Raw genomic sequence first — 25,000 nt, forward strand, 5'->3', positions numbered from 1 at the left:
ATACAAACACATCTAGTTTCATACAAAAACATGAATATATATACACACTCTCCCACAGATACATGTGTATATATAAAAACACTTATACACGTACCATTATACATACATATATATTTTATGTATTTGTTGTTACATGAATTTATATAGATACTCATACGCAATCTAATATACTCCCTAGTACGTATGAATAACTGTCGATGTGTGGTAATCTATATATATAAAAATGAGAATGTGTGTCTGTCTGTCTGTCTGTCTGTCTGTCTGTCTGTCTGTGTGAATCCCTAAAACTCGAGAACTACGCAACCAATTTCATTCAAATTTTACAGATGCCTTACTTAGGGTTCCAGTTGTGTTTTAGTCAAAAAACATTTTAACTTCTTGCAGAGTTCGAGCCCACAGCAACATAATATCTCCTCCACTATTTAAGTATTACGTGTCAAAAGTGAAACAAAAACACTCATGTCAAATACTTTCACTTTAAAAATGAAACTATTCTACTAACTGAAACAATCACATTTCGATACTGTAATGACAGATACTTTCAGAGAGAGAGAGAAAGAGAGAAAGAAAGAGAGAGAGAGATGTATATGTATACATATAGATGTATATGTACACGTTATTCCACTAACTGAAACAATCACATTTCGATACTGTAATGACAGATACTTTCAGAGAAAGAGAAAGAGAAAGAGAGAGAAAGAGATGTATATGTATACATATACATGTATATGTACACGTATATGTATATATATATATATATATATATATATATATATATATATATATATATATATATATAGATAGATAGATAGATATAGATCTATATGCATACATGTATATGTATACACATGTGTAGATGTATATATATATATATAGATGTACATGTAATATGTACACATATATACATATATATACATGCATACAGATATCTATACATATATACACCCATCACACACAAACACATGCACACAAACACACACATTAGTCATTTGCTTTCTTATCCAAAACTACGTCAAAAGTACTGAACGGATCTTTATGAAATTTGGAAATTATATTCTATGTATTTTAACCCGAACATAATAGATGAGCATTATTTGTAATTCAACGGTACAACAGTGTAAGACTACCCTTTCAGACATACTTTCATTGTGATTTCTGCAATGTGGTGCATAAATTGTCAAGTAAATGAGACGCATCTTTGCCTCTACTGATTCACTTGCAAAGTGTTGAGTAAAATTATTTCGTTGCAGACCTCCTTTGGGTCTTTTTATTATCACTGCGACACACATAGTCCCCAGTTGGTAACATTGATTTCAAGGCCCTCCTAGATGAGAGACTGGCATTCCACTTAATGTCTATGTTCCATACTGGCATGGATTGGAGAGTTATTAAGGTAGAAATATGGTATCGTAGCTACTAACAGCTGAGGGTTGCGTAGTCTAGACGGCGTTTTTAGATTTCATTATTCTCTTTAACCCGGGCAAAGCCGGGTATTTCTGCTAGTTATTAATAAAGTAGAGGGATATTTATCTGAAGGTAATTCATATATAAGTGAATGAGATGTTAAATGAATGAAAATTAATTAATGAATTAAAGAATAAAAAAGTTAATGGGTTGTCCATAAATTTACATGAAATGATTACTTTATAATTATATGCTAGAAAAGTTGGGCTGAATTAGGGGTTGAAAGAGTAAATCTTTCTTAAGAAGACAAAGTCAAAATTATAAATAAGGTTTACTACAGTAATTCCGTAACATATTTGTTAGTGTAAAAGTTTTATCGAGATTTGAAAATCACAATATATTATGCTGACCAGTAAATTTTTCGTCAAATAACGAGATATTAAAATGATTGGGATATGTTTTGTTACGAGAATAAATATTTAAACTATGAATGAAAAAAATTTAAAGATGTTTCTAGGAACGTTGCAATGATGAATTATGATCGTAGATTTAGAAAACTCTCATTAAAAAAGCCAGGAACATAAATAACTCTTATTATTGCTAAGCAAATTGGTGAATAAATTGGAAGTCGTAAATTAATGATATTGAGGTATAATTAAGTATGGAAAAGAAGTAAGGTTAATAAAGCATTGCATATTATGTAATTATTATGGGTGAATTTTACTATGAAATAAACCAAAAATAATGCGCTTTTTTATGTTCAAAGATTTTATATGTGTTCTAATTTAGGTTAATAAATAAAGAATGTTTAGATAAATTATGTCAATATTATGGGTTAATGTGATAGCGTTTTATAAAAAAAGTGATTGTTATTTAAATGCTGAAAATACATGTTGCTGCCAATGTTTACATCTGTAAGAGTTTTCTATGAACGTGTTTACCAGATTATTCTTTGAAAATAAAATAAAGTACGGTTCGTTATTACATAATGAGCAGAATTTTCCACCCTTTTCATATGGCTTAGAAATAGAAAGAATAAGCCAGTCTAGTTTAAATTTTATGTTATTATCTTTAAGTTCCCAAATTAGTTTGCTAAGGCTCGTGGTATTACGTTTGTTTCTATCTCTAAAGGTTGAGAAATGATTAGATATTCTGGTGGATATTGGTGAAGAGGAAGATCCAACATAAAAGTAAATATTTGTAGGAGTACTAACTTGGCATTGATAAATAGTGTTTTTGAGTTATGGATCGCATAAATTGTAATTCTTCGAAACATAGGTCGGAATAAAGTATGCAGTTATAACAGGCGTTCACTCCATTCCTTAAATTTATATATATATATATATATATATATATATATATATATATATATATATATATATATATATATATATATATATATATATATATATACACACACATATATATATATATACACACACACACACACATTAATGTTTCTTTTTATGTCAAATGACTTCAAAATTTTAGCTTGCTTCCCATCATCAGATTGTGATTAATTTTGGGTCTTTCTGGTTATATAATCTCGGACCAATTGGTTTTATTTAGAGGGTGAGAGTTTGATTATGGTAATTAAGTGTGGTGTATGTAAATAGAAGGAGCAGTTATGTAAGAAGGTTGGGAAGAAAGTATGTGTCTGTAGGTTGTGGGTTGACAGAAAGTATGATAAAATGATTTATTTTGCTTTCATGTGGGAATTTTGTTATTGTTTAGGATTTAGATAGACATGGAAATAAAGTGTAAAGTGATGAAGAGTCATATTTACTTCATGATATTTTTTATATATAAGTTTAGTTTTTTGGTATTTTAGGGTTCACAAAAGGATGTTTGTAGATAAATCATTTGGTCACTCAGCATGGGTCAAACTGTGACTGAATTTGGTGTTGGTGTTACTAGCTTTGATAAATAAATAAATGTGTATAAAACTACCTGTTGAAGGTAGTTTCTCTTGTGTTTAAATGTACACTATTTTATATATATATATATATATATATATATATATATATATATATATATATATATATATATATATATATATATATACACAATATGCATTTCAACTTATTTTATATATATACACACACACACACATATGTACCTGATACATGTACATGCACATATGAATATTGATAACTGAAACTTTCTTTTACAAATCTTTCTTCAGGTGCTCAGTATTTTAGGAATTGCACTTGCCTGTTCTTCACTTAAAAAGAAATGGGATATCAGACAGACTATTGGTTGGATACTTACTTCACTGCCCATCTTCATAATTTCTCTTTACATAATTCACAAACTTATTGTTGAATTCAGCAAGAAAGATAACTTACAAAAATCAGAGGTAAGTGGATTTTTTACTAAGATTTTGCATAACTATTACTAAAAACTACAAAAAAGGAAAATGATTTCAACTTATTTACATCCAACCTGCTATGCTTCATCTCAATAAAATATGGAAAAATACATTTATGGAAGGTTATATTTCTTTGGAATTTTTTATAAATTAGTTTGATATCTGTTATATGTTTTAGATATACCAAATTATATAGAAAAATGATTATCTACTTTAAATTCTTTGTACAACTTCATGATATGTTTGAATTATACACCTCAAGTTATGTCATACTGATGATTTCTAAAAAGAATGAAGCCATACTGTATATGGCTACCTAAGACTAGAAATTTTAAAATTTTTGTAATAAGTAAACAGTCAAAGTTAAATATGTACATTCTATGCACCTTTTTTATTTCTTAATTTAAAATTCAAATTTCTGATCTTGCCAAATATTATGATGAAACGATTATTTTTTTAAACTAACTGTCCACAAGGGACTCCACATTTTTATATTCCTTTTTTCAAGCCATCTAATAAGATGCACATTATTAAAGTTATTGCTGTTGTTATGTAACTTCAGGTCAACACTGATCACATTCTAGCCATGACAATTCTATTTTCTTTTTTACATTCATGACTATATGTCCTGTGCATACTTCCTTTTATTTTTAAGGTGGTTTGAAGGAGATTTGATTATTACTCCTAGTAGAGAAAGTGACCACAAAAAGGTGCCCTCATTGGCATATTTTCAGACAAAGGAAAATATGAAGTTGTGATGTGCATTGCCTACAAGAGGAGCATTCAGCCATTACATTGGTCCAGGTCCTGGAGATCCAATGAAAGACACTTGACTATTTGCTGGGCTCCCTTCCTTAAAAAAAAGACTCAAACTCACAGTTTCTCCTTTGCTAAATTTGTCTCAGAGGAGCCAATGATCATGCATTTTCTAAACATATTAATGGAAATAGATGAAACAAAATAGTTCCAGCTGTAAACTGAAACTGACACACAGACATGGTTATTAGAGGCTGTCACTTACTTACCTGAAGTGACTGATAATGTTACAAAGTGAAAGAAAAGTTTGAAATCATAATTTAAAAATTATGAGACTCTTTTTACAGAAGAATAGAAAAGAGGATCAAGTGGTATTCTACTAGCTAACATAAGAATTACTTGCATTTCATTGAGTAAGATGTGACTGCTTTTTCTAGCAAGTCGTTAAACCACATATAATCTTCTTCATTGGCTTGATCATGTTATTTTCTTGTGTCTCTAGATAGTTAGTTCTAAGGAGTAAATTCCTAGCCTTCATTAAATAGAATTTATAAAAGAACATCTTACTGAAGATACTGAAACTAAAGCATTATCAATTTCTTGTTGAAACATTTCATTTAGGTACAATGTAAATCAAGGCAATAGTTAAATGTTAGCTATTAACAGCTTTTAAGCCAAACTTGAAAATGCTAGTTTGTTCATAATATCTTTTTTCTATATATTGGAAAAATATTTCATAATGTTCCAATATTTATTAAATTTATTTTTGACTTGATTGTTTGCCTTTCAATCTTACTTCCTTTGGTAATTGATTCAAGTTTCTATAGATTTTAATGGAGGTGTCTTGTTAGTTTTCTCACTCTATTTCAATGGCTTATAGTTGATTGATGTAATCCAATATATCGCATTGTTGAGGCTAAATTTTCTCCTTATCTTTCTGTAGGAATATATCACATTTTTCTTTTCCATCAACTTAGGGTAATTGAAGTACTATAATTTTAGTCTTATACGGCAAACCTTTGAAAATTATAATCAATTTAGTTGTATTCCATTGTATATTTTCTATAAGAAATAACTCTTTGAAGTATAGTTATAATGTTGCTAATTTTGAGGAGTGATCCTACAATAGTCTTCAAAAGTATTACAAACATATTTTTATTAATTACTGAAAACGTTTTTTATTGCTTCCAAAATTATGTAATTTTGTTAGGCAGCAACAGTATAATTATTAATTTGCAAGTCTCTATCAATGATCACAGTAAGATCTTTCTCTTCAGAGATATCCTTAATTTCATTAAAGTCTGCAAATAAAAACTAATATTTTTTTTACATTGAAAAGCCCCTTAACACTTTTGCTACCATATGTTTGTCGGAAAACACTGCATTTGTTTTAATTAATTTTGGAAAAAGAAGTTAGTAAATCAGCTGTCATTAAACTGGTATTTAGAACAAAAATCAAAAATAAACCCAAAATTTTGATGAAAGCTTTTTAATTTAGATCACTTTGAAATAAGAACAGGAGAGTTAGTATCAATAGGGTTAAACAGAAATATTAGACACCATAGCACACATTTGCAAAGCACTTGAACAGATGCCTGAATTTTTCATAAAACTAAAAGAAAAAAAATGCCAAAATAACAAATCCCTTAAACACAGAACCAATTTCAGCTAATTTCACTGAGAAGTATGATAAAGCACTGAAATGTTTTGAGGGGATCTAATTGTTAATGACAGGACACAGAAGGATATGTTTTGTTAGATAGTGGTCAACAGGTTCATACTTTTGTTTGTGTCAACTACAGAAAGTGTTGAACATAAGGGAAAAGACAAATTTACTCGGAGATCATGTCCTAAAATATAATTGCTTCTTTCTTTAAACACTTCTCCTTTCATGTGATACTCTTTTCTTCTATGTTGTATTTAGCTGTGCTTACTCTTTTCTTTCTCAGTTTTTCTTTCTCTTTAATTTTTTTAATTTATCTGTTAACGACAATCACATTTTCCTTTCATCGGAACTAATTTAAACTTTAACTGTAGAGTGAATTAATTTTGAGTTATTTCTTTTCTTTTTTCTTCTTTCTTAACATGTAAGCTTCGGGACAGAACAAGAAAAATAAAACACAAATCAGAAAGTAAAAGCATTAAAAAACTCTTTTCTCTTTCATTTTTAGATCTTATTTTGCTTATTTTTCTCTACTTTATGTCACACTTACCTTTATTGCTAAGTCAACAATGAAAGCTGGTGCATGCTGGAAGTTTTGACACATGAGCATACCATTTTTCCATCTTTCAGACAAAACCAAAGTCAACTACATTTTCTTTTTTAAGCCATAATTTTCTTGAGATAAAGGAAATTGGAAATAATATTTTACTAAATATCTACCATATAAAATGCAGTCTCACTTTGTGGTTATACCATTCTAATGAAATCCCTATCATTATACAGTATATTTCACAGAGTAATTTTACACAGTAAAACACATAATTTACTGCATTAACCCTTTTCCTATCCAAAACATTTTCATAAGTTTGTCTTAAACAGCCATTCTTGTTTTCAAATTTTTAGTAAGCCCTTGTTTCATATGTTTTGAGTAATATAAAGCTTTCCTTTCATAAATGCCAAGTTACCCTAGTGATTGAAAAAATTTGGAATGTATATCATATATGATGCATGGATACCAGGAAAATATGTCCTGTGTATTACATATGATACACAGGACAGACAAAGGGTTAACTGATCTATACACTCCACCGTCTCTTACTGAAATATAGTTAATATTTACCTTGCCTGCTACACAAATCTCCAATACTGGTTTCAAATTATGGCATGAGGTCTGCAAGTTCAGGGGAGGGGGAAAGCTGATTAAATCGACTGAGTGCTCAATTGGTACTTATTTTATTGACCTTGAAAGGATGAAAGTAACAGTCGACTTCAGTGGTATTTTGAACTCAGAACAATAAGATGGACAAAATGCCACTAAGCATTTTGCCTGTTGTGCTAACAATTCTGTCTGCTCACTGCCTTCAAGGTCTCCAATATTTTGTAGCACTTGACTCTTGGCTGTATAAAGCTGTATAAGGATTGTTTCATATTTTTTTATTTATCATTTTACATTGTTTTCATGTCTGAAATTTTCAATGCTATTATGGTGGTAGGTGTTGGGACGGCAGTGGTGGTGGTAATGGTAATGGTGACGGTGATGGTGCAAGCAGTGTTGTTGTTTTGGTTAATACTAGATTAACCTTGGTCCAGAGACCTTTAATCAAAGGATTACCAACCACATCTATCTTTGTTCTCAAGGAATTAAACCCTCTCCAGTTGTTACTGAAATGATCTCCATACTGATTATGTTAATATGTCTCTTGCTAACTCAGTTGCCATTTTATTTTTCAATGTTGCATTTTGTGCTGAATACATTTTGTCAATTCTGTTTGATGAGAGAACATCATCGATGTAGCCATTGAATCATTCAGGAGTTGTCACATGACTAATACACTTATATGCCTGAGCCAGCCAGAGAGCTTCTATGCCATCATTCAACTTAGTTTGCAAGAAACAACAACTGAGTCTCCTTCAAATCACACCCTATCATCTGACAAGAGCAAAAGATGCATTAATTAATATAGTCTTAGATATTCCTAGTAAGACAGAATAGTCTTGGTTAGAATGCCATTGAACATTGATCCGCTCAATCAGGGTTGACCCAGGGTTAAACAAAAAGAACTCCTATACTATGATTCAGCCTAGCTCGGAACCAGCCAGTACTTTTGGCCATGCAACATTGTTTCAATATTTTTATTTGCCTGAAAAGCAGCAAGCAGGCAGAAACGTTAACATGCCAGGCAAAATGCTTAGCAGTATTTCATCTGGTTTTATGTTCTGAGTTCAAATTCCGCTAAGGTTGACTTTGCCTTTCATCCTTTCGGGATCGATAAATTAAGTACCAGTTGCATACTAGTGTCGATCTAATCAACTGGTCCCCTCCCCAAAAAATGTTGGGTTTTGTGCCTAGAGTAGAAAAAAATATTTCTATTTGTCTATGAGGCAGTGAACTGGTAGAATCATTAGCACGCCAGGCAAAATGCTTAGCAGTATTTCATCTTTCTTTATGTTCTGAGTTCGAATGCTGCTGAGGTCGACTTTGCCTTTCATTCTTTTGGGGATCAATATTGTAAGTACCAGTTGAGCACTGGGGTTGATCTAATTGACTTACATATTCCCCTGAACTTGCTGGCCTCGTGCCAAAATTTGAAACCAATGTTTCGTTTCACCTAAGGTAGTGAGCTGGCACAATCATAATCACACCAAGCAAAACGCTTAGTGGTTTTTCATCCATCTTTACATTCTGAGTTCAACTTCTGCCATGGTCAACTTTGCCTGTCATACTTTCAGGGTCGATTAAATAAGTATCAGTTGAGCACTGGAGTTGATGTAATTTCATTTACGCCCTTCCCCAAAATTGCTGGCCTTGTGTCAAAATTTGAAACCAATATTTCTATTTACTTGTCATCCAGGGTGAAGGCATGTGGTTTAGTGATTAAGATGTTGCACTCATGATTGCAAGATCATGGTTTCAATTCCAGGATTGGGTGATGCATTGTACACTTCATTTCACATTGTTCCAGTTCACTTAGCTGTAAATGAGTAATCCAGCAATAACCTGGTGTACCATTTAGGGGAAATGTGATTTTGGTCACTTATACACCATGGAAACTGGATAACCAGGCCTAAGAATCCTAAGATTCAAGGTGGTAATGTGCATAGGAACATACTTTTATTGAGAATTTGTATGTGAGAAATGCAGTGTAAACATGTGCATGTGTGAAATGCAATTGGTTTAGAATCCACTCTGTTTTTGATAAATTTAGTGGATTTAAACTGTTGATGGCATTTGCAGCAGCTGAATGGAGGCATTGTACGACAGTTTTATTTTTTTCAAAATTTGTCGTAGAGAGTTGACATTTCAGGTCAAATTTGAAGATAAAAAATGTTGAAATACCCCTATATATATATATATATAGGGGTATATATATATATATAATCCTGTTAATTTGCTATCTATTAATGGCAATTTTGAGGGCTAAGGTTGAGATGAGGGTTAAGGTTTGGGCTAGGTTGAAGGTTAGAGAAAGAATTAATTCTATGCTTATTTCAGTTCCATACTTTAATTCTTGAAGTAGACATTTGAAGTGGTGCATTTTTTGTAACCAGTATTTGTTTACATTTCTATATCAGCTAACATCAAGTATCGCCTATTAATATATAATATAGTTATGTGCATACATACGTGTGTGTATGAATATGAGTATACTAACTTGTATATATATGTATAAGAAATCTTAAAAGTAGACAACTGCTGGTAAGTCAGAAATTTTGTTGCTTAATGTTAAATCAGTAAGTGGCCTGTGCTACAAGAGAAGGAAATAAATATGCTACTCTTGATGATAGTGATGTTGAGACATATATGTCATAAAGATTTGTGTGTGTGTATATGCTTTTGTGTGTATGTATGTGTATATGTAAGTGTGTGTGTGTGTGTGTGTGTGTTTGTGTATAGAGGAGTAAATACATACTTAAGAAATACAATTAAAATAGAAAAATTGAATAACAGTAGTTCTAGAATATGAGTCTAAGATGTATGTCCAACGATAACAATATAACTCAAATCTTTGAGATGTAAGACACATCCACCATATAACAGAAAACAAAAATAAAATCTAGCCCAGTTGCACGATACATCATCATCATCATCATCATCGTTTAACGTCCGCTTTCCATGCTAGCATGGGTTGGACGATTTGACTGAGAACTGGTGAAACAGGATGGCAACACCAGGCTCCAGTCTAATTTGGCAGAGTTTCTACAGCTGGATGCCCTTCCTAACGCCAACTGCTCAGAGAGTGTAGTGGGTGCTTTTACGTGTCACCCGCACGAAAACGGCCACGCTCAAAATGGTGTCTTTTATGTGCCACCCGCACAAGCCAGTCCAGGGGCACTGGCAACGATCTCGCTCGAAAATCCTCCGGGAGCCAGTCAGGCGGTACTGGCAACAGCCACGCTCAAAATGGTGCATCTCATGTGCCACCCGCACAAGAACCAGTCCAGGGGCACTGGCAACGATCTTACTTGGCTTGCCGGGTCTTCTCACGCACAGCACATTTCCAAAGGTCTCGGTCAGTAGTCATCGCCTCGGTGAGGCCCAATGTACGAAGGTCTTGCCTCACCACCTCAGCCCAGGTCTTCCTGGGCCTACCTCTTCCACGGGTTCCCTCAACTGTTAGGGTGTGGCACTTTTTCACGCAGCTATCCTCATCCATTCTCACCACATGTCCATACCAGCGCAATCGTCTCTCTTGCACACCACAACTGATGCTTCTAATGTTCAGCTTTTCTCTCAAGATACTTACACTCTGACGGGTATTCACATTGACATTACACATCCAACGGAGTATACTGGCTTCATTCCTTGCAAGCTTACGTATGTCCTCAGCAGTTACAGCCCATGTTTCACTGCCATGTAGCATGGCTGTTCGTACGCATGCGTCATACAGTCTGCCTTTTACTCTGAGTGAGAGTCCCTTTGTCGCCAGCAGGGGTAAGAGCTCTCTAAACTTTGCCCAGGCTATTCTTATTCTAGCAGCTACACTTTCAGCGCACCCACCCCCACTACTAACTTGGTCGCCCAGATAGCGGAAGCTATCGACTACCTCTAGTTTTTCACCCTGGAATGAGATAGAAGTTGTTTCCTGTTTGTTTACAGTCTTTATTGCACCTGAACATCTGCCATAAACAAAAACTAACTTGCTAGTTAACCTGCCTTTGATGTTGCTGCACCTCTTATGTGTCCATAGCTTGCACCGGGTATATCTTATAGAGTTACTACCTACTCCTTTTCTACATACTGAGCAGGGCCATCTACCTGAAGGGGTTTGTGTTTTATCTACCTTCCTACTTATTAGGATTTTGGTTTTAGCTAGGTTGACTCTAAGGCCCTTCAATTCTAGACCTTGCTTCCACACCTGAAACTTCTCCTCTAGTTCTGATAGTGACTCCGCAATTAGGGCAAGGTCATCAGCATAGAGGAGCTCCCAGGGGCAACCTGTCTTGAACTCCTCTGTGATTGCCTGGAGGACTATGATAAATAAGAGGGAGCTGAGGACGGAACCTTGGTGGACCCCTACCTCTACCTGGAATTCATTGCTGTACTCATTTCCAACCCTCACCTTACTGGCAGCATCTCTGTACATGGCTCGCACTGCTCTCACTAACCATTCTTCTATCCCAAGTTTCCTCATTGACCACCAGATAAGGGATCGGGGGACCCTGTCAAAGGCTTTCTCCATGTCAACGAAAGCCAGGTACAGAGGTTTATCCTTAGCTAGGTATTTCTCCTGCAACTGTCTCACTAGAAATAAGACATCAGTAGTGCTTTTACCTGGCACGAACCCAAACTGCATCTCATCTAAATTGATTCGCTCCCTAATTAGTTGGGCTATGACCCTCTCTGTAACTTTCATAACCTGATCTAACAGCTTGATGCCTCTGTAATTATTTGTATCTAAGGCGTCACCTTTACCTTTGTAGCAGTTGACTATGATGCTGCTACACCAGTCATTGGGTATGACTCCTTTGTGTATCACCTGGTTCGTAATACGGGTGACTAGGCTATAGCCAACACTGCCAGATATTTTGAATATCTCTGCAGTGATTCCTGATGGGCCGGGGGCTTTCCCTGTCTTCATACTCTTAATTGCCTTATCTACCCTGGTACTATCAACTCGGATAGCTGGTCCCTCTATTGGGTCGACATACGGCAGGCTCTCTTTCTCCCATTCATTCTCTTTATTAAGCAATCTATCGTAGTGGCATCTCCAGACCTCTTTCTTTGCATCCTCATTTAGTGCAAGCGTACCATCATCCATGCGAACACATTTCTCTCCTACAACATCACTATTCTCTCTCCTACACTGTCTTGCAACACGAAATACCTCGAGTCTTTGGTCCTCACGGCGCAGAACATTGGCAAATCTTTCCTTATCTGCTTCCCCTCTGGCTAAATAAACCTGTCGCCTAGCCTCCCTTCTGGCACATTGGTACAATTCCCTGCTACCACCGTTCTTCCAGTCCTTCCAAGCCTGTTTCTTTTGTCTAATAGCCCTGTCTACCTCCTTGTTCCACCACCACGTTACTCTGGGTCGGGAGGGGACCTTACACCACCCACAAATCTGGTCGGTGGCTTTCAACAGGTTGTCCCGCAGAAATCTCCAATTGTCTTCCATGTTGTATGATGCTATATCCCCTTCTATTTCGTTAAATGCTTCAAGTAACTTGTCTCTAAGTCTCTGTCCGTTTGCAGGGTCTTTAAGCTTCCACACTCTTCTCCTCCAAGCCTGTCTAATTCTGGGCACCCATTTTGCCTTGATCCCAAAGTCGCTAACTACTAATCTATGTTGTGGGGTACATTCTTCGCCAGGGTAGGTTTTGGCATTTATAAGCCGCCCTCTTTCCCTATTTCTGGCGAGGATGTAGTCGATTTGGCTAGAGTGTCTGCCGGAGCGGTAGGTGACTAGGTGACTGGCAGGTTTCCTGAAGTTGGTATTGCAGACCATAAGATCATAAGATACATAGAAAATAATTCTCCAGTTAAATAGATGTAATTAAATTACTTAAATAAAATATAAAAATTAACCCTAGACACCAACAGCTATGACTAACACACCTAGAAAATAATTAATAAATTAATAAAAATTATACTATCTATTCAATTAATAATATAAATTAAGATGAAATAAATAGATTTACTTACTGATAAACATATAAATGAAAAATAAGTATATATACACCTATAACAGTTTCTTTGTTTCAAATAAGCTAGCACACACATGCAAACGTGAATAAACACATGTTGCTATTTTAGTCTGTTGATGAACGTTCAATCTATTAGGATGTAAAAACAAATGTGTCAATTTTTGCCCTGAAGAAATATCAACCTTCATTATTTCATAATGCAATTTTAATTGTAATTTGAATGAAGATTGATATGGAAATGATCATATGCTTATATAATTGACAAAATGTAAATAAATTGATTATTCTGAGTTCTAACCCTCCATTTACTTTATGATATATACACACACACACACACACACACACACACACACACACACACATATATATATGCAAAAATGAATAGAAATGGCTTTTCTGATAATCTTTCCAGCAACAACAACAAAAAATATCTTAGGAATGAGAACCCAGGTTCAAAATTTCCCCAAGACACCTGATGAAGGCTGGAGGGTATATCAACAAACAACAAACAAGATGAAGTCAAATATGAAATAATGTATATATAAATATATGTATATTATGGCTGCTTCATAGGGTTGTCCAGGGTTTCACATTCATAAAGCGTTTACATGTGCCTTGGCCATAACTATCTTTATCTAAATGATATATTGCTCTATAACTTAGAATGTGATTCTCTTTTGGATTTATGGTTTACTGATGTTATATATATATATATGTACATGTATGCATGTATATATATATGGGAGAATATACAAAAAATAACAACAGACAAGGACAGGTGGTGTAAATAACAAAAGTATATATTAGTATGACGCTCGGGAATACGGAAAGTCTTTGACGTTTCGAGCTACGCTCTTCAACAGAAAGAATACGGAGACAAGGAGAAAAACACGGAGAAAAAAAAAATACATGCATGAGTCATCTAAGAGACCATAAGTCAGGGAAAAGATGCACTTGTATATCTGTCAGTAGAATGGGTATATTATCTGCAAAGTATAGTATTAAATGTCCATCATGGCTGCTCTTCCCAATCGGTTCCGCGTAAAGGATACATTGGAGTGTTAGTTAACAATCTGATTATATAACTTTATTCTCGTTGGAGTTAACCAATGCGGAAAGGAATATTGCTTCCCATATCAGCTAACTCTGACGAGCATAAAGTTATATAATTGGATTATTACCTAACAATCCATTGTATCCTTTACATGAAGCCAATTGGTAAGATCAGATATTTAATACTATACTTTGCGGATAATATATGTATATATATATATATATATATATATATATATATATATATATATATGGATAGATGGATCATTCTGTATATCTTACTTACTGTGGCCTTCTACAGTATATCCATATTAATTAAGATATACAGAATGCCATTCTGAACTAATATGGAGGTATTTGTCTTAGTGATTAGAGTGTTAGTGTTGCATTCATGACCATAAGATTATGGCTTTGATTCGTGGATCAAGGTCATTGTGCTGTTGAGCAAAACATTTCATTTCATGTTGCTCCAGTCCACTCAGCTGGCAAAAATGAGTAATCTTGCAATGGACTAGCATTGCATCTATGATGGAGGAAATATATACACCACAGACTTATAAACCTATGGCTCAGGAAGGACCAATGATCACATGATATGTTCTGGACTAATATTGATTCCATCATGAAACAAATGTGTGTGTGTGTGTGTGTGTGTGTGTGTGTGTGTGTGAAAATACGTTCACTGCTGGATTTTGAATTTATCTCACAGAAAAATGTTTTTTCTCTATAGAATAAGTGTAAAAATACACAAGCTCCAAGTGACATCTGTCTCCTATGTTTTCACACAAAATACAAATAGATAAGTTTCTTTTTCACTGAGACAAGATCCCACAGCTAAAGCATGTCACATTCTATTGTGCACGACCATGTTAAAAATAAGCATACACATCATTATATTGATTGTTGTTGCTTCGTGTTGTTGTACTAAATATATATATGTGTGTGTGTGTATACATACATATCTCTATACTATCATCAACTATAACATTATATATATGTGTATATATATATATATATATATATATATATATATATATATATATATATCATAGTCGTAGGAGTGGGTATGTGGTAAGTAAACTTGCTTACTAACCATATGGTTCCGGGTTCAGTCCCACTGCATGGCACTTTGGGCAAGTGTCTTCTACTATAGCCTCAGGCCAACCAAAGCCTTGTGAGTGGATTTGGTAGATAGAAACTGAAAGAAACCCATCGTAAATGAGTGTGTGTGTATGTGTGTGTGTGTGTGTGTGTGTGTTTGTGTGTCTGTGTCTGTCCCCCCACTATCGCTTGGCAACCGATGCTGGTGTGTTTACATCCCTGTGACTTAGCCATTTGGCACAAGAGACTGTTAGAAGAGACTAGGCTTACAAAGAATAAGTCCTGGGGTTAATTTGTTCTACTAAAGGCAGTGCTCCAGCATGGCTGCAGTCAAATGACTAAAACAAATAAAAGAATAAAGGAATATATATATATATGTGTATTATATATAAAAAATGCAAAATGGGACAAGAACGCAAAACATCCAGACAGTTAGGTGATACAAAAAAAGGGACAACAAAACATCCAGATAGACGATACAAAGAAAACAAGGACAGGTCATTCGGAGTTTTCTTTCTTCTGTCGAGTTCCAGATTATCTTTGCAATTTCGGCTGGTTATACACGAGATTGCTCCAATATGGCCAGCCCCAAGGAAAAACTAAGCTAAGAGCATTAGATTCCTTGGAAGAAAGCAGCGAATGTATATGAAAACAGGGATGGAAAAAAACGGAAAATGTTACACAAATACAAATAACAGGACATAACAACAGGTGTCTTTCGACCAAGGGCAAGTTGAATTAAGCTTGCGTGTGTGGAAGTAAAGCCTTATGGCAGGGATACAAGATTTCACAGGCACAGGGAGGAATATAGATGCTGCATGGACGGCAACCGAAGAAAGAAAGGTCAGGCTTGGCCAAACACCAGTCACCTAACTGTCTGGATGTTTTGTGTTCTTGTCCCATTTTGTATTTTTTATATATAAAATATATAGCGGCATATGTACACTTTGGTCGCTTATATGTATATGTATATATCTATATATATATATATATTTATATATATATATATATATATATATATATATATATATATATATATATATATATACATATATATATATATATATATATGTGTGTGTGTGTGTATGTGTGTGTATGTATGTATGTATGTATGTATGTATGTATGTATGTATGTTTTAACACCGGCGTTTCGAAGAGTTGGGTAGGACGCATCGTTAAAACGGCTCTTCCCATGGACCGCAAATTAAATTTGTATACAAAAATTAAACCTTGCCATGGAGGAATGTAGTGGCGGACAAAAAACAGAGAGAGAGAGAGAGAGAGAGAGAGAGATAGATAAATAGTTATTATCATCATCATCATTGTCATCATTTAAGATCTGCTTTCCTTGCTGGCATCAGTTGGACAGTTTGACTGAGAACTGGCAAGTCAGAAGGCTGCACCAGGCTCCAATCTGATATGAGAAAGTTTTTACAGCTGGCTGCCCTTCCTCATACTAACCACTCCGAGAGTGTAGTGGTTGCTTTTTATGTGCCATCAATACGAGGGCCACTGAGACAGTACTGGCAGTGACCACGCTTGAATGGTGCTTTTTATGTGCCACTGGCATGGGAGCCAGTCAGACGGCACTGGCAACGACCATGCTCAAATGATGCTTTATACATGCCACTGGCATGGGACCTGGCATGGGACCAGTCAGGTGGTACTGTCATCGGCTACAACAATGACTTCACTTCACTCAACAGGTCTTCGCCAGTGCAGTTTATTGCCCAGTGATTGAAGAGTACTCTTAAATGGGCCAGTTATACTTCACTGGCATAAGCCATGGTTATGGTCTCACTTGGTTCACCGAGTATTCTCAAGCACAGCATATCTCCAAAGATCTCGGTCACTTGTCATGATCTCCAAGAGGTCCAACGTTTGAAGATCGTGCTTCACCACCTCGTCCCAGGTCTTCCTGGGTCTACCTCTTCCACAGATTCCCTCTGACGTTAAATGATGATGATGATGGTATATATATAGAGAGAGGGGGTGAAGGAGATAGAAAGTAACACAGGTAGACAGATAGATAATTGAACTTTTACATAGTAAAAATTTGACAGTGACTTCAAAGTTTTGGCTTACTCAGTGTCATATACTAATGTCTTTCTCTCAGTATATATACATATATATATATATATATATATATATATATATATATATATATATATACTTTCTCTCTCCTTCACCCCTCTCTCTCCTTCACCCCTCTCTCTCCTTCGCCCCACTCTCTCCCCATATATATATCATCATTATCATTTAACGTCCGCTTTCCATGCAGGCATGGGTTGGACGATTTGACTGGGGACTGGCGAATCAGATGGCTATACCAGACTCCAATCTGATCTTGGTGAGTTTCTACAGCTGGATGCCCTTCCTAACACCAACCACTCCGAGAGTGTAGTCAGTGCTTTTTACATGCCACCGGCACACATATATATATATATATATATATATGTTAGGAAAATGAACAAGCAAAAACATATGTTATCACTTTAGAGCATATAGTTTATAATTCAAATATAATTACAGAGTAGCTAAAGTAAATAAGGGATTAAGAAATAATGCATAAGTATCTTACAACTGTTTCTAGAATAGGTGTGCATATGGTGTATAGGTCACTGGGGAAAGATTTCCATATTAACTAAATACACAGTCTTCAGAGTGGAAAGATTAAAGAATATCCTTAAGTAAAAGATAATAGTAGTTACTGTTCTATTTTTGAAGAATTAAGGAATGTCCTTTGTAAAAGAAAATAGTGGTTACCAGTTAAGAAGTTACATACACACACACACACACAAACACACACACACACACACACACACACACACACACACACACACACACACACACATACACACATGGTGCCTGTCTGCTCCTTACAGAATATGACCTTGATTTGTACCTATAATTACTCTTCCCTTGTGTGAGATTTCAAATGACTTTTGAACTCTGAAAGTCATTTGCAGAGTCATTTGCAGAGATGCTCATAAATACTTCAGCAATGTCCCATTTCTGAATTGATTCCGTTTTCTGTTTGTTTATTATAAAAAGTTCCACTTCAATCTTCCATGTGCCTTGCAGGTTTTTGACAAAAATGGCACTGAAACTGGTAATCCAAAATGAACTTCCAAAAGTTTATGTGTGTCTTACCCACATGGGCTTGCTGGTGCAATTTCATACCAGCATGATGTATGCATACTTTTGTGGATAAAGAACATTTAAAGAAGAATGAAAAACACTCACTATGCTATTGATATTAATCTGCTTTTCATGAACGTTTTCCTTCATTTCAAGTGTGTGTGTGTGTGTGTGTGTGTGTGTGAGAGAATTAAATGAAATTAAGTTAGTTGTAGGATTCAATAGAATCTAGGCACATAAGCATGCAGGAAGCCAAAAATGGCTAGGTACATTAACATAGGGTTCTCAGTTAAGAAAACAACAGTGAAGTTATCAAGTTTTGGTAGGATACTGTAGATATGTAAGTACCAAGTCTAATATAAACTGTAGATCCAACTCTGTGGTTGGTTCTATGTGTGGCATAGGTATAAAAAGAGAGCACAAATACGGTTTAAAACTTACAACAGCTGTTTTGGTAGAATTTTATTGATTCATTCATAGATTACATCATAACATTCAGGTAAAATTTAAAGCAGAAACGATAGAAAATAGGTGAGATAATACATTGATGGTGATGAATCCAATTACCATTGCTCACAACTTTAAATATTAGCTTTGTGGACTCCTAAATTTTGACTGACCCCTAGTTGGGAACTACTGGCTTTGTCAGTGGAGGAAGAGCAATGTTCTTAAAGTTTTTGTTTGACCTTCAAGCAGGACCATCTTAACAACATTATAAGCCCCTAGGAAAATTAGAGCATTGAGCCCTGTGATATTTATTTACTGACAGCAAGCCACATCATACATAAATTATAGTAGGGCCCCTTGAACAGTGAAATCCCAAGACAATTGACCAGTGAGCTCATGCCTTAAGACTGAACTTCCTCTAAGACTGATGAAGGTAAAAGGAAGGGAAGCCTATGATTTATGATTCATCTTCAGTCTACTGACCTGATCCAAAAGCTTGCAACAAGGAGAACTTCATTAAAGCACCATGTAGTAATGTTAAACCAAGTGATGGATTAAGTCTTCCAACCAAGTATCATATAGTCCATCCAATGGGTTTCAGCATCATTTCTGTCATCAAAATTCTTCCACAAATTTATGGTGTCAAGATGACACTTGCTTAAAGTGTTGCATAGTAAGATCAAACCCAGAAGAACATGATTGCAAAGCAAACATTATGACCACACAGTCATGTTTGGACTCATGTTTACTATGTAAAAATCCTGAATCTATCTTCTTTTTCAACTATAGGTATAAAACCTGAAATTTTGTGTGGGTGCACAAACCAATCATATTAACCCCAGTGCTCAACTGGCACTTATTTTATCAATCCTGAAAGATGAAAAACAAAATCAACATTGGCAGAATTTGAACTCAGATCATACAGCCAGAGAAGTGCTACTTAACATTTTGTCTGGCATGTTAACAATTCTGCTGGCTCAGTACCCTTGTTCTTCCAAATTTTATCACAAGGCTAGCAGGTTTAGAAGGAGAGTAAGTCAATTACAGAGATGCCAGTACTTGACTGGTACTTTATTTTATCAACCCTGAAAGCATGAAAGGCAAAGTCAACCTCGGCAGTATTTGAACTCAGAGTGTAAAGAGCCAAAATAAATACTGCTAAGAATTTTATCCAAAAATGCTAATGATTATGCTACCTTGCCACCTTAAGAAAAAAAAATCTACAAGAAAATTTTACTCATTCAGAAATCTTTGTATCTCATTCTGCCACCACACTCTCACACATATGCATACCAATCTGCTTATTACTTACTATGTCCTGCTGGAAAGTTTAAATGGCTTCAACTTCTAGCTACTGGCCAATGTTGACAGATGGATGTAAAGAAAATGTTCACATAAAAAAAAAAGAAAATACAGGCAAAAAAAAAGAAGACACTTAATAACAGAAACTTTTGTGTAACTACTTTTCTTCCATCTTCATATTAGTTAGTATATGTCTATGTATTCATATATATCATGTATGTATATATGTATGTAAGTATGCATGTGTGTCTGAATATATATATATATATATATATATACACACATACACATTGACACACACATGCTCATATACCTGTATGTGTGTGTGTGTATATATATATATATATATATATATATACACACATTTATATATATATACATATATATACACATACTTATATTTATAAATACATACATGCATATATGTATATGTGTATATATATATATATATATATATATATATATATATATATATATATATAATGTATGTATGTATGCATGTATGTATGTATGTATGTATGTACGTGTGTATGTACACATGTATGAATGTATGTATATAGGTATTAATATACAGAGGTGTTCTGTATGTCAAGTGTGGGAACCTTCTAAGTAGTGCCTACAGCTGATTTTTTTTTTTTTTTTTTTTCTTAATTTAATCTTACTGGCATCCTTCTGTCAGACATTCAGTTCAATAGCCACTTCTTATCTTACCTGTTGAAGGAACTTATCTTTCCAACTCCTTATTTAGTACAGTTATTTCTTGTTCTCTCACTCCCAAAAGGAATATATACTTTTATTAAAGTTTTTTTTAATATACTTTTATCAAAATTTAAGCTGTGGATTTAGGTAAGTTCCTATATAATTAACCATTCTTAGAGAAGTCAAAGCTTGTAAACGCCTTCACAGTACTTTTTAAAGTGATTTCTCTCTCTTTATTTCTTTATGAGCAATTTGATAGAAAACTTAATATCTAATCAAAATATTACAATATATTTTTAAGAGTTAATTAAAAAAAAAACCAATATAACCCATTCAAGTATTTTATCCCCACCTCTTATCTATTACTGAAAATACTGAATACTTGAATTACTTTTTAATTGCAAAAGTTAAATTTGAATATAAGAAATTTTTGCTAAATTTTCTGTCTTATAATGTATTTGTTATGTAATTATGACTGATATTGCACTTTCTTGTAAATGTATATGAATTAAGTGCTTGTAGCAGTTGTCATTGTGTATGTGTGAGTGCATACAGGTTTTAAAGCATAAAAAGTTAAAGCTATTGGAGAACTACAATGCAATAATTTCTCTGTGTGTGGGGGGTGGTGAGTATGTGTGTATGTATGTATGTATGTATGTCACTGACAACAAGGCTTCTATAACTTGTCAACCATCCGACTTATGTTACACATAATACGCACACACACATCTACGCATGCACGCACACAGACACACACGCACACATATATACACATATTTGCCTGGTTGTATATATATATATATATATATATACACACACATACAGAGAGTGTGATACACACACAGATGATGATGATGATGATATATATATATAAGCGAATGGAGTTCATTACATAACCTTTGTTTTTTTTCCATTGTCATCTCTCTGTTCTTATTACTACTCTATACTCATCAAACGTGTTTTCAATCATATGTATATTGAGTTCTACACCAAGTTATTAGTCTGACTATGTGTATGCAAAATGTATATATACATATATACATATATATATATAATGTGTGTGTGTGTGTATGTATATAAAAATTATTAAGGTGACTAATTTGCAATTTACAACCAAAAGGCACCAATATAGGCATCACATTGCTAGAAATAAGAGTCAGAAAAACTCTTAGCCACGGGGAGGCACTTATCCAATGATTGACAAAGGAGAGAAGTTCTCTTACAGCAAGTGAGACTGAACTCTGTGTGTGTGTGTGTGTTTCGATAGATTGAGAGAGAGAGAGAGAGATACATAACATTTCAGTATATATTCATATGTTGGAACAATATGGTTGAATGGCTAAGAAGTTTGCCTCAGTGTCTAAGGCATTTCCTATAGTATCGTGTATATATAAAAATAATTTGAAGGACTTATATAATAAGACTTGTGAGTTGATATAGGTACATAGAAATTCTTTAAGAGCCTGACAGATGAATTGTACCTCTAAGTCAAAAGTTCTACTTTGTCACACTGTCATGCTGATCCCACCTGAGAATTATATTGAAAGTAGACATATCTCTGGAATACTCAGCCATTTGTATGCTAATTAAATGAACCTGGTAGTTCAAGTTGATCAAAAAGCTGAAGATTCATTGTTGGAAATTGTGATAAAGATTCATTTTATTATATATATGTATGTACATATGTATGTTCTTCTCTTAGTCTTTTTTTTTTATTTAGAATATCTTCTACTCATCCTTCTTGTTGGCAGCAAGGGTCTGAATGAAAGCAGCTTCTTTTGTTCATCATCTTTTAAATTTTAAGAAGGTCTTGCAGATTTTTGTAGTTCCAAATATTGCAATCATTTGTAGTATGCATGTATGTATGTATGTATGTGTGTATGTATGTATGTATGTGTGTGTTTTTGCGTTTGTATATGTATGTACGTATGTATGTATGTATGTATGTATGTATGTTTGTGTATGTATGTATGTACATATGTATGTATGTAAAGTAAATGTTAGAGGTAATACTTGATAATTGTAAGCACCTGTGTATGCCAGATCGTGGCCGGGGTGAGAGAATAAATTGAAAGCGTAAAAATAAAAACAAAACACAAAGGATTCTGCGGTACACGTGTTTCACGCTTTATACTATCAATTATATACCAATAATGATGCAACAACTATAAAGCTTGAAACACGTGTACCGCAGAATCCTTTGTGTTTTGTTTTTATTTTTACGTTTTCAATTTATGTATGTATGTATGAACATATGTATGTATGAACGTATGTATGTACGTATGTCATTCGCTCATTATTCAGTTTTATTTCAAGATATCTTGCCAATAGAGAAAGAGCCAGTTTCTAACCTAGATCCAAGGCTCCTTCATTGGAATTTCAACAACAACAGGGTATTTTTGTATATATGTATATGTGCAGATTTGTATGCTTTGTTTTATGTATGTATTTTCATGCATATAGTTGCATATCTAGACATTCTCTATGAATGTATGTATGTATGCATGTGCCTGTGCTTGTGTGTTTGTGTGAATATGTGTGTGTATTCAAATCCTGAAACTTTGTTTTCATCCATCAGGAGAAACTAAAACTTAATCTGCATTTTACAAAATGACTTTTCTTTTAATTCTTTCTATTCATATAACTTACATGCAAAAATATATTAAAGACCTTACATAGTAAATTAGATATGAAAGCAATAAAGAAATCTAAATATATGTCTGTACAGGTTGCATGTGGCGGGATTGTCTATTTTCATTTGTACTTACAACACGAAATGCTTAGGATAAGAAACACAATGAGCAGATTATAAACTTTGAATCTTTTTAGGCATGAGCATGGCTGTGTCATTAAGAAATTTACTTTACAACCACATGGGGTTTGGATTCAATCCCACTGTGAGACATCTTGGGCAAGTGTCTTTTACAACAGCCCAGAGCACTGACCAATGCCTTGCGAATGAAATATATATATATATATATATATATATATATACGCTGAAAGTGTAGCTGCTAGAATAAGAATAGCCTGGGCAAAGTTTAGAGAGCTCTTACCCCTGCTGGCGACAAAGGGACTCTCACTCAGAGTAAAAGGCAGACTGTATGACGCATGCGTACGAACAACCATGCTACATGGCAGTGAAACATGGGCTGTAACTGCTGAGGACATACGTAAGCTCGCAAGGAATGAAGCCAGTATGCTCCGTTGGATGTGTAATGTCAATGTGAATACCCGTCAGAGTGTAAGTATCTTGAGAGAAAAGCTGAACATTAGAAGCATCAGTTGTGGCGTGCAAGAGAGACGATTGCGCTGGTATGGACATGTGGTGAGAATGGAGGAGGATAGCTGCGTGAAAAAGTGCCACACCCTAACAGTTGAGGGAACCCGTGGAAGAGGTAGGCCCAGGAAGACCTGGGCTGAGGTGGTGAGGCAAGACCTTCGTACATTGGGCCTCACCGAGGCGATGACTACGGACCGAGACCTTTGGAAATGGGCTGTGCGTGAGAAGACCCGGCAAGCCAAGTAAGATCGTTGCCAGTGCCCCTGGACTGGTTCTTGTGCGGGTGGCACATGAGATGCACCATTTTGAGCGTGGCCGTTGCCAGTACCGCCTGACTGGCTCCTGTAGGATTTTCGAGCGAGATCGTTGCCAGTGCCCCTGGACTGGCTTGTGTGGGTGGCACATAAAAGACACCATTTCGAGCGTGGCCGTTTTCGTGCGGGTGACACGTAAAAGCACCCACTACACTCTCTGAGTGGTTGGCGTTAGGAAGGGCATCCAGCTGTAGAAACTCTGCCAAATCAGACTGGAGCCTGGTGTTGCCATCCGGTTTCACCAGTCCTCAGTCAAATCGTCCAACCCATGCTAGCATGGAAAGCGGACGTTAAACGATGATGATGATGATGATGATGATACA

At 34.9% G+C, this 25,000-nt stretch overlaps 1 protein-coding gene across 8 annotated transcripts in view; it reads left to right on the forward strand.

Moving 5' to 3' along the window:
• LOC106884368 (uncharacterized) overlaps positions 1 to 25,000 on the forward strand; it is a 282,032-nt gene that overhangs the window by 174,459 nt on the left and 82,573 nt on the right. For all 8 annotated transcript variants that reach the window (XR_016242143.1, XR_016242144.1, XR_016242145.1 and 5 more), the window contains exon 12: positions 3,590 to 3,763. Coding sequence is in view for 5 of the 8 variants with exons in the window: in XM_089353296.1 (XP_089209422.1) it covers positions 3,590 to 3,763 (174 nt within the window). In the remaining 3 variants the exon portion in view is untranslated. The remainder of the gene's footprint in view (positions 1 to 3,589; positions 3,764 to 25,000) is intronic.

This window comes from Octopus bimaculoides, chromosome 1 (assembly GCF_046866305.1).
Source record: "Octopus bimaculoides isolate indiv1 chromosome 1, ASM4686630v1, whole genome shotgun sequence".
NCBI lineage: Eukaryota > Metazoa > Mollusca > Cephalopoda > Octopoda > Octopodidae > Octopus > Octopus bimaculoides.